General features: G+C 39.0%; 1 protein-coding gene across 3 annotated transcripts in view; it reads left to right on the top strand.

Moving 5' to 3' along the window:
• Positions 1 to 60: 60 nt before the first annotated feature.
• Positions 61 to 15,565, top strand: part of ARMC8 (armadillo repeat containing 8) — an 81,050-nt gene continuing 65,545 nt past the window's right edge. For 2 of the 3 annotated variants that reach the window (XM_026855487.1, XM_026855485.1), the window contains exons 1-2: positions 61 to 215; positions 1,977 to 2,053. In XM_026855487.1, the coding sequence (XP_026711288.1) occupies positions 174 to 215; positions 1,977 to 2,053 (119 nt within the window). In that variant the 5' untranslated portion in view covers positions 61 to 173. The remainder of the gene's footprint in view (positions 216 to 1,976; positions 2,054 to 15,565) is intronic. The other variant, XM_026855486.1, reaches the window with a different exon arrangement.

Genomic DNA, 15,565 nt, shown 5'->3' with positions numbered 1-15,565 from the left:
CCCCCCGCCCGTTTCCCGACGCAACGGCTTCTTCCCGGAGGGGGCTTGCTCTTCAAAACGGCGTTCCCCTCTTTCCTGAGGAGTCTCTTCCCATTTTTGGTAGAGGTGCTGCCTCTTCTGAATTTATTTTTACCTGATGACACGACTTACACTCTTCAGCTGTTCTCCTATAAATGTTTTTGGTCCCTCCAAAACTCCCATTCAGCAAAACGAGGGTTCGTTGACGTTATTTTGAGCTGGAATAACCAAACTGCTGCGGAGGAGAACAGGGTCTCTCTCAGAAGCGCACCGGGCTGCTCGGGGCTGGCGAAGCATGCGCTCCCCGCCTTGGCTAGCGAGTGGGTGTTGTTTTGGTGGCGAAACGCTCATCTTCTCGTAATAGCTCTTCGGGACCTCTCGACAGGGCCTTGTTGGCTTCTGCTGTAGGGAGTAGGCTGATGTGTTGCATCTGTGGGGAGGGCGCTGGTGTTGGGGAAGGGGGTCTGACAACTACCACGAGTTTCCTCGGGGAAAGCTGAGAGTAAGTAGAACAGCCGGGGCTGGTTGCCCAGCCCTGCTGCTCATCGGAGTCGTGCGCTGGGAGTAACAATGGAAAAGGTGTAGTGTGGATACCGCTTAAAAGAGGCGAGGTTTGGGGCTTTTTCTTTTTTTTTTTTTTTTTTTTTTTTTTTTGCTAAGAGAACGGTGAAACCGATGATGTTGATAAATATTTTTGGGGACTACCTGAAAAACTTGTTTGCCTGGATATGAATACCCTTCTCCTACATAGTTGATAGGGTAAAAGCCAGGATATTTTAGAAGTAGAAAGCAGTGAGATTTCTGAAGTCCAGAAGATTTTTGCGTATAAATATATAGGTCGAGTAGATGAAAGTCTCCTGCTGTTCTCAAAAATACTGTCTTTCATTACATGGTGGAAGTTTATCTGCAGAGTTTATATGGGATAATTTAGTATTATTCCTGGAGACAAAGGAGTCTTGCTGCCTCTAGGTGATGATTCTTCTCTGAGTTATGAGACCACAAGTAAGAAGCTGCTGGTGCTCCTGACATCTAGCTGGGGAACTAGGAGCAGATTTGAGCCCAAGAATAGATACTTACAAAAGCGAGGAAGAGTTTTCAATTCCTTTATAGCTTCTTTCGAGGAGAACTCATACGGAAAAAGTGGGGAAAAAAGCTAATAAAAAAGTTGAGCGGGCAAAAAGAAGAAAAAAAAAAAGTGAGATAATGGGAACGCACTCCAGCACGTGTTTCTGAGAACCTGGAGGGAAAATTCCCTTCCTCTTTCCCACCCTTGTTTTTTGGAACGCTTGCCATCTCCAACTTTGGATCTTCTTAAAGGGAATAACAAATCATTGGTGCATAAATGTTTAGCTTACAAGCACGGTCCTGTTGCTGAGAAGAGTGTTCACTCTGTCTTATAGAGTAGCTATGAGAATGTTACGGGGAATATTATGCTCTTGTCCCTGTTGAAGTCATGTGGGACTGTATATAGAAGGATGATCTCTGAAATGTATAGATATGATAAAGTAAGTTTCAAAAAAACGTCTTGATATGAGCTTCCTCTTTTTTGGGAGCTTGTTTGTGGGTATGTTTCTTGAGCAACATTTACTGCTCTTGTAAACTTTTTCAGGAATTAATGTTTTTTCTATATCGTAATTAAACATAATAAAATTGGAATTTAAGGTAGTGCTGATAACTGAAGCAAATGCCTTTTGTGAGAGCACTCTCTTATCTTGCTTTCTCTCATAACATATTATCTACTTTAAATACATCATCTTCTTTAAATCACACTTAAACACAGGGTTAGTTCTTTGTGTGGATGTTGCCCAGCAGTAACATACTGCACATTTAAATATGATTCTGTGGGTTTGTTGCTCTCTTGCCTGTAGACTTGCTGCTGCATTAGCTGTTCCTTTTGTCTGCTGTTACATGAACTGATACAAACTATTACAATTCTTTTTTTTTTTTTTTCTCCACAGGAGGTAACAGCTAGTAGCCGCCACTATGTTGATAGATTGTTTGACCTCGATCCTCAGAAAGTCCTGCAAGGTGTCATGTAAGTCATCTGAAACACACTGGGGCTGTTGGTTTTGCATAGGCTAGATTTGCTTGAATTTCACTGGAGTTGTATGTCAAGGGCAAGAAGCTCTTTCTGTCTTATTTTTTGAGAAATCTTGTTGGCACATCTTAATGCAAACATGATAGTACTGTTTTAGCACACTATCTCTCTGTAGTGCATATGGTTCATAATGCAGCCTCCCTGTTGCCAGAAATGAGGTTAAACATTCTGTGAGCATTCATATATTTTTTTTCTTAATACATTTCTTCCTTTTGGCCACCTTTTGCTCCTCTTTGAGGTCTGTTGAGACTCTTGTCTTATTCCACTGTCAAGTCAGTGTATCTGCATCTTGCTTTTTCCCCTGCTACGTGCCTGAATGTTGGTGTTTATTTTTTAATGTGTGACTTCTATGTCACCAGTGGGTACTGTGAGCTAAAAGAAGATGCTTCCACAGAAGTGAATTTGGATGCAAATTATATTTCAGTACTTCTGTTGCGTGCCAGTGATAAGGAGTAATGACTGAAAGAGTGAGTAGTCGACTTACCCTGCTGAATAGGTGATAAAACTGGTGAAAAGATCTGGTTGTTTTCTTGCTGTCCTTGGGCTGTAAGCTTTCCATTATGGCCACACAGCAACATAGCAAAGAAGTCCTTGCCCAGGACTGACTTTTGGTGGTGAAATCGGATCTTTCCAGGTTTACCAATAACTTTCTGCCTGTGGCTATCTAGCAAAATGCTAGAAGACATTGAGGGACCAAGTGGATGAAAAAGCTAGGAATGTTGGTTGGGTTGCGTAGAACAGTCTGAGGTGTTTTCCAGCAGCAGATGAAAAAAATTATTCCAGAAGGTGTCCCAGGGGCAACATATCAGAATTAGTGTCGCGATAAAACTGTCCTGGAAACTTCATTGGTTGAAATACTCTCTTACCTACATAAAATCTTCTGGTACACCACCATAACAATGTACACGTTCTTAACTCCTCCCTGGAGGGTAGAGTCTGGCTTTGCTTCCATCCCTTGGCCTTCTTAGTCCACTACTCATAAGGGCTGATGTGATGGTCCCAGGGTGAGGATGTGTCTCATCCTGTGTCCAAGTGGGTTGACTGAGCCCCCTTTTTCTCCTTGGCAGATGCTCTGAGCCCTGGGTGGTGTTCCTTTCCTGCTCTCCTTTCTTTTCAGAGGTCTGGAACCCACAACCCTTGGTAATCACTTCCCTATCTTTTGAGGTGTTATCCAAATCTCTTGAAGTATAACTGACTTCCCAGAAACAAAAATTTAAGGCAGTGTCTTTGTCTCAGCTAACATCTGAAATTCTTTGTCTTGTCCATGGATGTCAGTGGATTCTATGCTGAGATGCTTTTCTTGCATTTAAAGACAAGAAAATACCAATTTATTTCACAGTTGCTTTCTAAGGGCAGATTTGGATGATAAACCATACATGTGATGCGCTGTTTACAATCCTCGTTCTGAGAGTGTATCTTTCCTGACATTGAGCAAATCCGATGTAGTAGATCTGTTATTTTCTGAGTATTGGTAGATGCTTGTGAAACAGTCCTATTTAGAAAAGTGTATATCTAAAAATAGAATTTAGAATACTGAATATATAAAAAATGTCTGTCAGTCCAAGATGCTCTTTAAGGCAGAAGCATACTGCTTTACCCTTCTTCTTTCGACTTCAGGGTATCTGAAGAGGTATTGAAGTTGGAATGAACCGATATTTGGGGTGGAGTAGAAGGGGATTGAAGTTCTACCAGAAGAGTCTGTCAGAAGCTTTACCAGATATTCTGCATACTTTGCTGAAAATCTTTGGTTCCTAAGATGTGCTGGGTTTTTTCCTGTATCCTGGCTGAAAATACTGATGACCTAGATTTTTTTTATTTTGATTGATGGAACTGTGTGAATATCAAGGATCAGAAAATAGGCTGTCTTAAGATGCTTTGTTTTTGCAGATTGTCTTAAATTACAATAGTCCTGTTCTTCATATGCTATGAATAGCTTGGGTTTGGGGCTTTTTAGTATTGCATCCTTTTAATTTTAATGCAAACCAACTTCTGAATAAGGTTTGATAAAGGTAAAATATAGCTAAATGCTTCCTGGACTTGAAAATCATGCTCATCCAGTTGTCATCATGTAACTTGAGAAAGCTTTTAATTACATATTCTGAAAGTATTTAAATGACCAAATCTCTTCTTTTCCTTTCTTTCCCATGAATTGTCAGAGAAGTTGTGTTCAGAGTCGTCTTTTGTCAAACAGTGAAGCCTTAGCTGGCTAGGAGCTTTTTCCTCTTCCTCTTTGTGGAAAAACAGAAACCGTTTCCCTTTTGCCTGGTACTGCTCCATGTGCTTCTGCTGATCCTGTTACAGACTGTCAAGTTTTCCACAGAACTTCCATTCATATGATTTCTATCATGTTCATCTGGGTATTGATAATATGTAGGAAGGGGAGAATTGTGTGTACCTGCCAGTAAATCATGAATTTCAGTTCAGGATTTGAAATGTTGAGGTTCGTACAAGGATGACTACTGCCTTTTACTGTACGTGATAGCAAACTATTTAAAGTGTGCACGGCTACATCTTCACACCCACATTTGTATGGCAATGTATGTATTTCTCTTTCTATTTACTGTCTTTATAAATGGACAAGCTTAATCTAGTAGTTTTCTCCTGCAAATGTAAAAACTGTACATTGTGGCCATGCTTATGCTTGAGAGGTCTTACGGGTTTGCTTTGTGTCTGCCTAGGTGCTCTTATAAACCTTTCATCTACATATTGTTCTACAGTTCAGATTTTCTCAAATATGCTTTGACTGCATTCTGCAAGGTCAGCATTAATGTCAGGTGTGCAGCTACCAAATACATTTAGTGTTGACAGTGCATAGACTACCTCAGAGGTGTTGTAGGGGATTAAATACTGTGTTATCTCCGAAGGTGTCTTAAATATTTTGCCATTATTGGCAGAGGAGCAGAACATAGATAGGTCTGTAAATTTCTGCCGTGTTACAAGAGCTTCATTTGTCCCAAGATGGTTGCTGCAACATCATCGTGTTCTTTGCAGTGTGGCAGTATTTATTTTTTTTAGAAACCAGTTCTGGGTGGTGATCCTTAGACTATGATACCTATTTTTGTCCTCTAATTTGTTTGCTGGTCAGGGGCTTTGAGAGACATTTTGTCGAGCTTGCATTTAGCCTAATGTCTTGAAAAGAGGCAATCTGTCATTTTACGGAGAGCTGTGTAATTCCATTTCAAGGGCTGGTTTTGAAAGGAGCATTCTTTCTGACAAATCTGGCTTACTCAGGGTCCCAACTGTTTCTCATCAGGCTGTTCCTTAGCAGTCAGAGGGTGTCATCTTTTAAGGCTTGTAAATAATCATCTTTGTGGTGTGCTGAGAATTCCTATGCCACTGCTGTTTCTGTCCTTTATGGATGTGCTTATCCAGCCAGCTGGAGTTACTAGACAAGCATTTTCCAAACTTGCATGAGCATTTTATTTCTCAGGAGAATGAAAGAAACATCCTATAGAAACGGCGTTTGGTACTGAAGAACCAATTTCAAAGTGTTATGTCTACAGTATCTTCCTTTTTCTCAGGCAGCATGTCTAGTGTGCTGTGGTGGGAATACTGGTACAGATCTATGCAGTATATTTAATTTGATTTATGTATGCTTTCTACACGGTATGATTTTGAGTGTTAGAGAATTGATGTTGTTGATAGGGAAAGTATAATAGTAGGTATACAGGTGGGAACTTGTGGACCACTTTGAATCTGATTATGTTTCTAGGGTCCCTGCAGACTTAGACTGACAGTGCTGCAGGGGCAGTGGTTGTGCTCAGTGTTTTGAAGAGTCTGAAACCACCATTTCAGTACTGCCAAGATGTAATTTGGCTTACCTTTGTGGTAGGTTCTTGCATGTAAAGTATCTGTTAAAAGCTCCTCTAAGGGACAATGGACTTATACTTGCATTTGACTGAAGATATTTTGTACTGCTTGCTGGTTTCTGCCTTCAAACAGAGGATACCAGAAGATAGTCACAAACCAAACCATCCCCCTTAGATTTTAAGTAGTAACACTGCTTTCATGGAACCTATCTTGTATCTCTTTTGTGGTCACACAGTGTGTTTTTTTTACATCCATCTTTTTCATTTATATATTCTTGGATTTGAAAGAAGAATGTTCCAGGCGCGTGTTTAGATTACTGTATAGTAGTGTCTTGCATTTCTCAGCTATGGTAGTTGAAATGAGTATCAGTGCAGTGTTCCACACACACCTGCAAGGGAAAGTCGTGTGAAATACAAGAGGCAGCTTCATGGGGTGGGGAAAGAAGAAGTTCCCATCTTGGTTCTAATGGAGCAACAGGTACCCCCTTCAGACAGTTATGAAGAAGCTACTTCTGCCTCTTGCTCTTCATGTCCTGTTAAACAAACCTGCTTTAAGACAAAATAATGAGCAGCATTTGTTTTCACATTGTGCATCCCGAACATATGCAATCCCATTTTCAGTTTCTCAGTGGGTACTTGCCTCCAAACCTAAATTTTCTGCAGGAGCTATGTTTGTTTTTTGCATATTCCCTTGCTTCATTTTTCACCAGAATGACTCTGTGGAAACAGAGAAGTCCGTAGAGGATTGTTCCTGTTATACTTTGCTTTGGTACATTTTTGATCACTTCTGTTATCTCCTAGACAATACTCAGTAGTAAATGCATATTCTTTTAGATGCAGTAGGGAACTTTGAGGTCGAATTGGCTAAGGACAAGTGATGTAATTCTTTGAAGCATTGTTTTTGTGCAGTGTCATTCGTGTGTTGAGGGAAGAGGGTCCCGAGTCTCTTCTGTTGATACTTTGTGAACTGCAGGATAGGCTCTTTGTGGCTTGGGAGTGGAAAGCCTTGTTTAGCTTGTGGAATCTGACAGAAATTTGAGCAGGTTTAGGTGATGCTGAGACAGGGTGCTGGGAGCACTATTCCATTTGTTGATTTCTCCCTTTGAAGAGGTAAGCTGAGGAATCTAATAGCTAGACAAGCTTTTCATTGTGATAGAAGATGTAATTGAAAGGCCTCAAACATCATTTGAGAATTTAGTGTGCTGTGAAGAGTGGTTTTCACTATAATAGGTGTTGTAGAGTCAGAGGGAAGAATAGTGTAGATGCAGAAGGAAGAGAGGAAGATGCAATAGAAAGAAAGTGTGTTCCTGTCATAGAATAAGATACTCTCACCTTTGTGCTTGCTTTATAATGCTGCAAAAGTACAAATACGTAATACTATTTTTCACAAGTAAATTGTTATCCATTGTAACTTCTGGTCTCATATTTAGAGGTGGGCTAAACTTCAGGAAATTAGGCATACCTAATATATTTGGCTAGCAGTCTTCAGCCTAATAGGGTTGTTTTAATATTTCAAGCCTTGCAGTTGCCTCTCTGAGCCTATGAGAGAGGATTTATGAGTAATGAATCTGTTTCAGTGCTGCCTTTCAGAAGGGCATGAAGCCACTTTTCTCCAAAATCCTTCTCTTGATGCCAGCCTTAGAGTAGTTATACTGTTTCTGTGATGATTTCAAGCTGTAGGTAGGATGTGAGAGGAGAAACAACTTCTATCAAGCTAGCTGATGTAGCTGGAGAAAATCAAGTGAGTATTTGTCACAAAAGTCTTGAGGTCTGGGTTGGAAATGGCAAACTTCAGGCTGAGCACAGTTGAATACTCTGAGGTCATTAAGAGTTGAACTGAACTTTATTAACCTGTTAGACAAGTGCAGAGGAGAGGTGCTTGCCTGTAAGGAAGAGCAAAATGTAGCAGACATCTGAGGGAGAAGCAGTCGTCACAGCCTTTGCGGGTGTGTGGGGGGTGTTAAGATTGAACTAGAGGTTGGGCCTGAGATGTGTGCCAAAGAATCATCAATGCTACTGAGTTTATGATTCTTAATATTTGGAGTTAGATTTTCTTTTTCTGTTCTAAGCTGCCAATTCAAATTGATTTGATTCAGTATAAAAAAATTTGATTTTACTTACTTTCCATAACAAGCTCATTTTCAGTTTGCAATATGGATCTATGTTCTTTTAGGCTGTCTCCCTGTAAAGGTTGACATTTCTAGTAACATTCAAAGTACAGAACCCTCTTTACCAATTCATTTGTCTACCAGATGATTAAAATGATTTCAGTATGTATGCTTTGTTGCTGGTGCTGAACTGGTAATTTAAATGTGTTGAATTTTTAAAAAATTTTTATTCTTTGAGAGTTGTAAAGTAGCAGAAAGGCTAGCTGGTAAAATTACTTGCTAAAACATACTTCAAACATGCTTTGTCTGAAATGTTCAGTAACTCCCCATACATAGAATGAGAGAGTATATTTCAATATAGATAAGGTACAGAGTTTCTGTCCTAGTGAGCACTTAGTAACACCCATTTAAAAAAAAGAAATTTAGGCATGATTAAATCACATGGAAGCCACTGTATCATCTTAGCTGATAGCTATTTGGAGCTAAAAACCTGAGGCTGTACTTTCATGCTTCCAAGACTTTAGATTGTAATAATCTAATGGGTAGTAGCTACATCAAATTAGCAGGTGTTGGTGATCCTTCAGTGATTGATGGCTTAAGCTGAGGTGGACAGAGTGTCATAAAATATAAGCTCACATCTGAAATCAGCTAAACAGGTGCTGGTAGGCCATTTTAAGGTATTTTCCTGTGCTGAATGAAACGAGTTTGCTATGTGAATGATTTGTGGTGGACAGCATTGTCTTGATAATGAGTGGTGGGCATAAAATGGGAGAATGGACAAAAAGAACTTGAAATCAAGAGACAGTGAGTGAAAAATAGTTCCAGAAATTGCAGTGTTACAGGATGCCTCTTTGCTTAATGAAATTTCATTTAATATTTGCTTCAACTGTGGGATGTACTGCTAAATGCCACTACTTTACTACTAATGCTTCATGGGGAGGGGGGTGTGTGGGAACAGAGATATTAAAAAAACTAACACAGTTACTTTTGATGGTTTGGAACATACATCTGAAACAACAGTGATGAAGGCTGTCCTTTTCATGTAGTTTGGCTGTTCCAGGATAGCTGTGAAAAAAGTATTTTGCTGATCTGGTGTCACAGAGCAGGCGATCTCTCAGATTCTGAGAGTTCTGTTGAACTGCAGCTGTTTTCTCCACACCTCTCTTTGGGTAATTCTATGCCATTATGACCTGGTTTATTTAAATAGCAGAGATTGCTGCTGAAATTGAAATGCTGATAATACAGAGCTCTAGCTATGGTTTGTGTGGTTTTGGTTTTTTTAGTTTAAAAAGTTAACATAATAAAAGCTGTCTAAACTCCCATCCTCCACTGTCTTCAAGCAGTTTAAATTTGAGCTACCTCATTCTTAAGGTTGAGCAGGCATTTTTTCTGTTGTTTGATAATCTCATATAAAACATGAGAGAGGTGGGAAAAGCAGCATCTCTCATTTTGTCAGTCAGCCTAGAGATTTGAAAGGAACCTGAGTTGAAACTGCAGGCAAAAACATGGAGACCTTAAGTTGTTAAGGTTGATATGGAAGGCTGGCATGTGTATTGGCTGACCAAAGCTCTTACATGGCAGTAAAGACTTGGTATGAGAGGTTTCTTCAGTCTGTCTCACACAGAGCAAGAGAAGTACTGGAAACTGGGATAGATTCAGGGTAGGAGTACGGTATAAATATTTCTAACTACAGGCATGGATCATTGAAACCACTTACCTTTCTATTTGGTAAACTTTCCTTGGCAAGAAAACTTGTGACAAGGTAAGTTGCTTCTCCAAAGAGGATGATACTTCAGATAGTTCAAGCAGTTTCCGTGGATTTGTGATACAGACAAGTTGGATTAAATGATCTCTTTTAGCATGATGTATGTTGAATTCTACTGTTCTGCATTGCTGTAATTATAGCCATATGCTATTTTTCTACAGCACTTCGATTTTATGCAGCGTCTGAGAGTAAGAATTAAGATTGGGAACACCCATGGGTTTAGGGCTTCTTTGTTTAAATGTTAAGTTTGTTTAGTTTGCACTGTATGTTAATTGTGTAACAGTTTCTAGGTGTTAAAACTCAAAACAAGTTGAGTAACAGTGTCTCTGTGTGCTCCTTTGTTCTTTCCTGTAAAATCATCTTCTCTGCATCAACCGGTACTTTTTGAATTGGGTTAGAAATCTTGAAACTTTTCTGCCCAACCTGATGATTAATCTTAAAAATAAGCTGATTTATGATTTCTGTGGTTTGCTTGATTTGGCAGGAGTTGTTCACATTTTATTCACTTGGTTGGACTAGTAATCATGTTAGTACAAACATGCTTGCTTCTAAAGGGGCAGGAAGGAACTCACTTGTTTGGTAATTAACAGATATTCAAACAAGTGTCCATTTTAGAAATTAATTTTGTCAGAATAATGACGGACATATTTTAACATGCAAAATTTGTCATTAATTCCTGTTGTTGATTGTTTTGCATCTGTCCATAAAATGGAACAGCGAGAGGAGGGGAGAAGGAAGAGGAGGAAAAAGCTGTAGGAAGCATAACTGTCAAACCTTTAGCTCCACAGTTAGCTTCTGACTTAAGCCCAGCCAGTCCACCTACGTGGTACTGAAAGTTAGAAACTCTCCTGAAGTTGAGGCAGGCAGTTTTTATTTGAGCTCTGACCTTGTATTAGCTACCAGTACCTTCGCTTTTTAGATATTTGCATTTTGAGTTTTCAGAAACCTTTTCAGAATGATGCTTTGCGTCATTCTATTGTTGTAATTTTGATAGACCTCTGGTAGATAAATCTAGTCTGACAAGGCATTGTTTTGGATGCTTCCTCTGTGTGCGTAATTGTTTCGGAATCTCTTGTAACTATTTCATACTAAAAGTGAAAGCATGGGCCTGAAGTGTCTAGGACTACTTTTCCTTCTGTTGTTCATCTCATTTGAGACGCTTCACTGTCTAGGAACATCTGAAATGTGGCTATCTACTCTGTTTTCAAAAAACACGAGATGAGAAAATATCATTCAGGCTTTTTATTTCCTTCTCTTCTGTGTAGTTCCTATTGCTGCTTCCTCCTCAAGTCACTCTAACTTATTTCAAGGTCTTTTGTGTTGCTTTGCTGGAAGGTGACATAGGAGAGCTCCAGGGCTTCTGATCAGAATTTTAAAATTTGTTATGTTTGTCCTTGGCTTACTGTATTTAAAAATGTAGGTAAAACCGAATTCTCACTGAGGAGTCCATGTATTCATGTTGCTTTCTCGTGATCTCCTTTGGAGCAGAGGTGCAGACATGGGGGCTGACTAGGAATGCTTCAGAGCTCTGTTCTTTCTCTCTTTCATAGAGCTGCATGCTAACTACTGGAGGCTTCTGGTGGGTTGCGGGAGGAGTCCCAAACTTAGAGTCAACTTCATGAAGATGTTGAACTTCAGTAATTTCCATTTAGGTCAAAGTTCAGCATCTTAAGTTGCTTCTACAATAGTGATGTATATTGACACACTAGAATGCTAATTTTCTCAGGATTTAGACATTTAATAATATTTTTATTGGCTAGGAATCATTAAAACTTAAATGCCATGTTTTACGGACTGTCATATAATATTGCTTCTTGCTTATCTGAAGTGGACTATATCTGGAGCCTTTAAACAGTACACATTAAGCATTAATTTCTTACACAACTATCAGAGCAGTTCCTCTTGTAACTCTTGTCAAGTTGCATTTGGATACAAATTAGATTTTTTTTGTGTGGATGGGTTTGTGCTCCTAAAATATTTTAAACACTCATTCTGTGCTAAGAGTTACAAAACTAGCATGTATTGTGTTTTATTTATAGCTAAATAATTGAACTGATTGCTTCTGGATTGCTGTGTTACAAAGATTGCTAGAGCTGATAAACCTCACCTGATAGGTTTTTTTTCCCCTTTCTAGAGTTTGTAGTGAGAAAATAAGTCTTTCTGCTTTTTCAGTCTCTAGTTTGTTTCATAACTTAAAACTGAGTGGTCACAGAACTGAATTGATGACACTATGTTCTTTTTTCTTTAAGAAGCAATAAGTGCTGGTTTAGCACTTCAGGGAGCAGTATTTCTAAGCACTTAGATAGGATCTCTTTGCCATATTTTATTGATGGCAGCTTATATTATCCTGCTTGAAAGTTTTTTTCACATAAATTACTTTATTGCATTATAGTAAATGTCAGCATAGATACCAGCTATCAAGATTTTCGATATATGCATTAAAATTATCGTAATTCAGGTTGTTTCTTTAAATGACTTTGAATTTAGTTTAAATCTAAGCTGTAAGATTTAATACCCAGGATATAACAAAAACCCCCAACAACTAAAAAACACAAACCTCAAATGCATCTTAGGACCTCTGTCATATGAAAGCTTCCTGTTCATCTTTTGGCTCTATAGGAAGCTACCTTTATGAAGCTGAGTAAATAGTGATGGAATGTACTAGATAAATGTGTAAGATCTGCATTTTTCTGCTGAAGCTGCTCACATGGTGCTGTTGCCCCTCACTAGGGTTGATAACCTGCATGGGAGCTTGGAGCTGAGCATCGAAAACCTGTTTATCTCCCTCTTCTGAATCGTGGTCTTCTCACAGATTAGGCCTAGAATCATAGACTAGTAGTTCTCTTGACATTCTCTTTGTGTTTTTGCTGGTATTTCCTTCTTCCTCGTTTCAAGGACTCCTTTTTTGCAGTAGGAAATGGGAGCAGCATGCATGACATCTGGAAATAAGTGGGTATCCAGTTTTGGAATACAGATTTGTGAGGTTTCTTTGTTACCTCTTGTAGAAGATAGTGATCTTCACTGCTTTTTTTTTTCCCTTGGATGAATCTCATGTCATCTTGGATCTGAAATCAGTCAAGCTCAAACTTGTTGGAGATGATGTTTTCAAATAAGGGAGTTACCCTTAGTTTTTTCCAATGTGCATGATTCACCAAGGACCTGGTAGACTAGGACAGCACACGGTGGTACTTAATACTTATAACATTAGTTTCCTTATCAGGAAAATCTACATAAAATGCAATGTGGAGTCAATTACTTTTCATAATAAATGAAAAAAACAAGTCTACTATGGCATTTTAAGGATATTATTGTTTTCCATATTCAGCTGTTTCCTGTGTATTGAATAGGTTCATTTCTGTAAGTGGCAAATTTGAAGATAAGCATGACATGGAACTTGGGAGTGCCAAGGCATAATGCACACAAACATGGTGATCTTTGCTGAGTCCTGTCTCAGTTTGAGTGTTAGGGAATGTTGCCATGTTCCTGCCACTTCTGAAAGGGTCTCTAAATCAAATTCTTGTAGGCAGTACTTACTACATATTAAATGGTTATGAGGTTAGCAAAGCCAATCTATTGTGGCATTGGTGCAGGTGTCATAAATTTGTTGTTTAGTTTGGGATTTTTTTTTCTCCTAAACGCAAAATAATGTGTAGAATCCCTGAGCCAGAGCATTAAAATGTCACCAAATCTGTTAATTCTTCAGAGTGCTTGGCAAACGCTTTCTCTTTTAGCTTCTCAAGATTCTTTCACAGGTACATTAAATGATGTGGCCTTTCTCATTACTTGAGAGCTGTTGCCTAAGGATCACAAGGAGAGGTGGTCCTAGAGTGCTCTGAGCAGTTTAGTACCTGAACTTAGTATATCTGTTGGTACAGCTTCCATTCCTTTGAGACATCAGATCATTGTTTCTGCCACTGTTTTGGACTGACTCTTGTATTTTAAAAACCTTTAAAAATTACCCAGGATACTTTCAGGTCAAGCGTTCAGCATAGAAACCACTGAAGTACTGTTTCTGAATTTCGTGAAATCTTCAAGTCCATTCCTTAAATTTCTTGGGCTTCCAGCTTAGACTGTCTTCTGATCTTACTCTTTCTCCTCTATCTCCTGTCTTGTGGTGTAAAGTTATCAAACTTACGGGAGATATAACAGAAAGGTCCAACATTTTCTGCTGGTATTCAACTGTGTAAAACTGTGTTCTGGTTAGGCAGATTCCTGTTAAGTAATGGCTTGCTTGACAAGTCAAATGGTTTTCTGACTCTGCCTGTGTTGAGATACACAGAACTGCAGTTCAGCGTTTAGCTGCTTTTAATGCTGCTCCCTTGTTGGAGCTCCAAGATTACCAGCCGAACTTGGTAAGTTAGACAGCCTCCATTTGCTCAAAATTCCTAGAACTCTCTTCTGTGTCTGGATAACTATGTGCCACAGGAGAGTGAGTCACATGGAGAAACACTTCAGGAAGAACGGTTGGTGACCTTTTTACAAAGTTCTGTTTATGCCAGTCCTGTCTTGGCTAAGAAGTTTTTTATAACTAATGAAGTGAGTTTAACACTTGCAACAACTGCTTATTGCGGTGGAATTTGCATGTTCAGTGGGTATGTGAGGATTGTGTAGCCTTCATGAAGGCCAGGATGAATCTTAAGAGATTTAGAGTAGCCCTGTTCTTCAAAATTTGCAGATGGCAGGTGAAACAGTGGCAAGAAAACATGCTAACTTAAAGCAACCACTGAAGCTCCCAAATTATTTGAATGAGTTATGAGCATAGTTAGCCAATGATTAATTTATCATTTTTGCAACTGCTAACACTATAATCGGTCTAATTTGGGTTTTTTTGATAAAGAATTATTTGAATCTGGACTGGTTTTGTTCTCTGCTCTTACAAAGGCCCCTAAAACCAGAAAGTTTCTTAGAAACGTGTAGAAATGAGTCCATCTTTATAAATAAATTGCTAGCTTGCTTTCAGATTCTCTGGATGTTCATATATATTCAATATGTTCACATGAAGAAAAACAAGTCTTAAAAAGGTGGTGATGTTATTTCGGATACAGTAAGAAATTTTCTGAACAAGATTGCAAACCACGTGTTTTCATAGGACTTCTTAGTGTGCAATCAGTGTCCTCTTTCCAAAATGCTTCCCTTGTTCCTTTACCATAGTATGAATGTCTTTAATGTATTTAACCTTGCAGTGACTCTCAGACAGGAAAGTGCTTTTGTTTCTACTTTATTCCTGGGGTTTTGACATACAGATATTCAGGTACCCTGCTGAAATTCAGAAAAGGAAGCCTGTGGTGAAGAGGGGAGTGAAAGCCTGGTTTCTGGAGACTGGTGATAGTCCCTTGTTCCTTTTTTTTTTTTTTCCCTAGCTTGTCTTTTCCTGCACTTAGTAGAATATTCAGTTAATATTTTAAATTATCAACATTTGATTTCCCAACCAATAGTTGTTTTTCCCTTTTAGAAGTCTAGTGAATATATGGGCATGAAGAACCAGTATCTAGCTTTCCTCAATAATGAGACTTCATGTCTGGTGTGCATGTGAGATAGTGTGGGTTTTTTGCTTACTTTCTTAAGCTGGGATGTAATGGAATCCCAGAGCTCTGGGGTATTCATCTGTGGGCTGTGTAAACTGTGCCCTGAAGCACTACTCAGTCCTGTAGGTGCAGCATGGACATGTGGAAGACTACTTGATAAGCCTTCATGGAAATAGTAAATTCTATAGATTAAGCCCTCAGTACCTCAGCATAATTTACCAGGGTTTGTTTTTCTTTCTGGA

Source organism: Athene cunicularia (assembly GCF_003259725.1).
Source record: "Athene cunicularia isolate RWA chromosome 9 unlocalized genomic scaffold, athCun1 chr9_part2, whole genome shotgun sequence".
NCBI classification, from domain to species: domain Eukaryota; kingdom Metazoa; phylum Chordata; class Aves; order Strigiformes; family Strigidae; genus Athene; species Athene cunicularia.
This window is presented reverse-complemented; position numbering and strand designations above follow the sequence as displayed.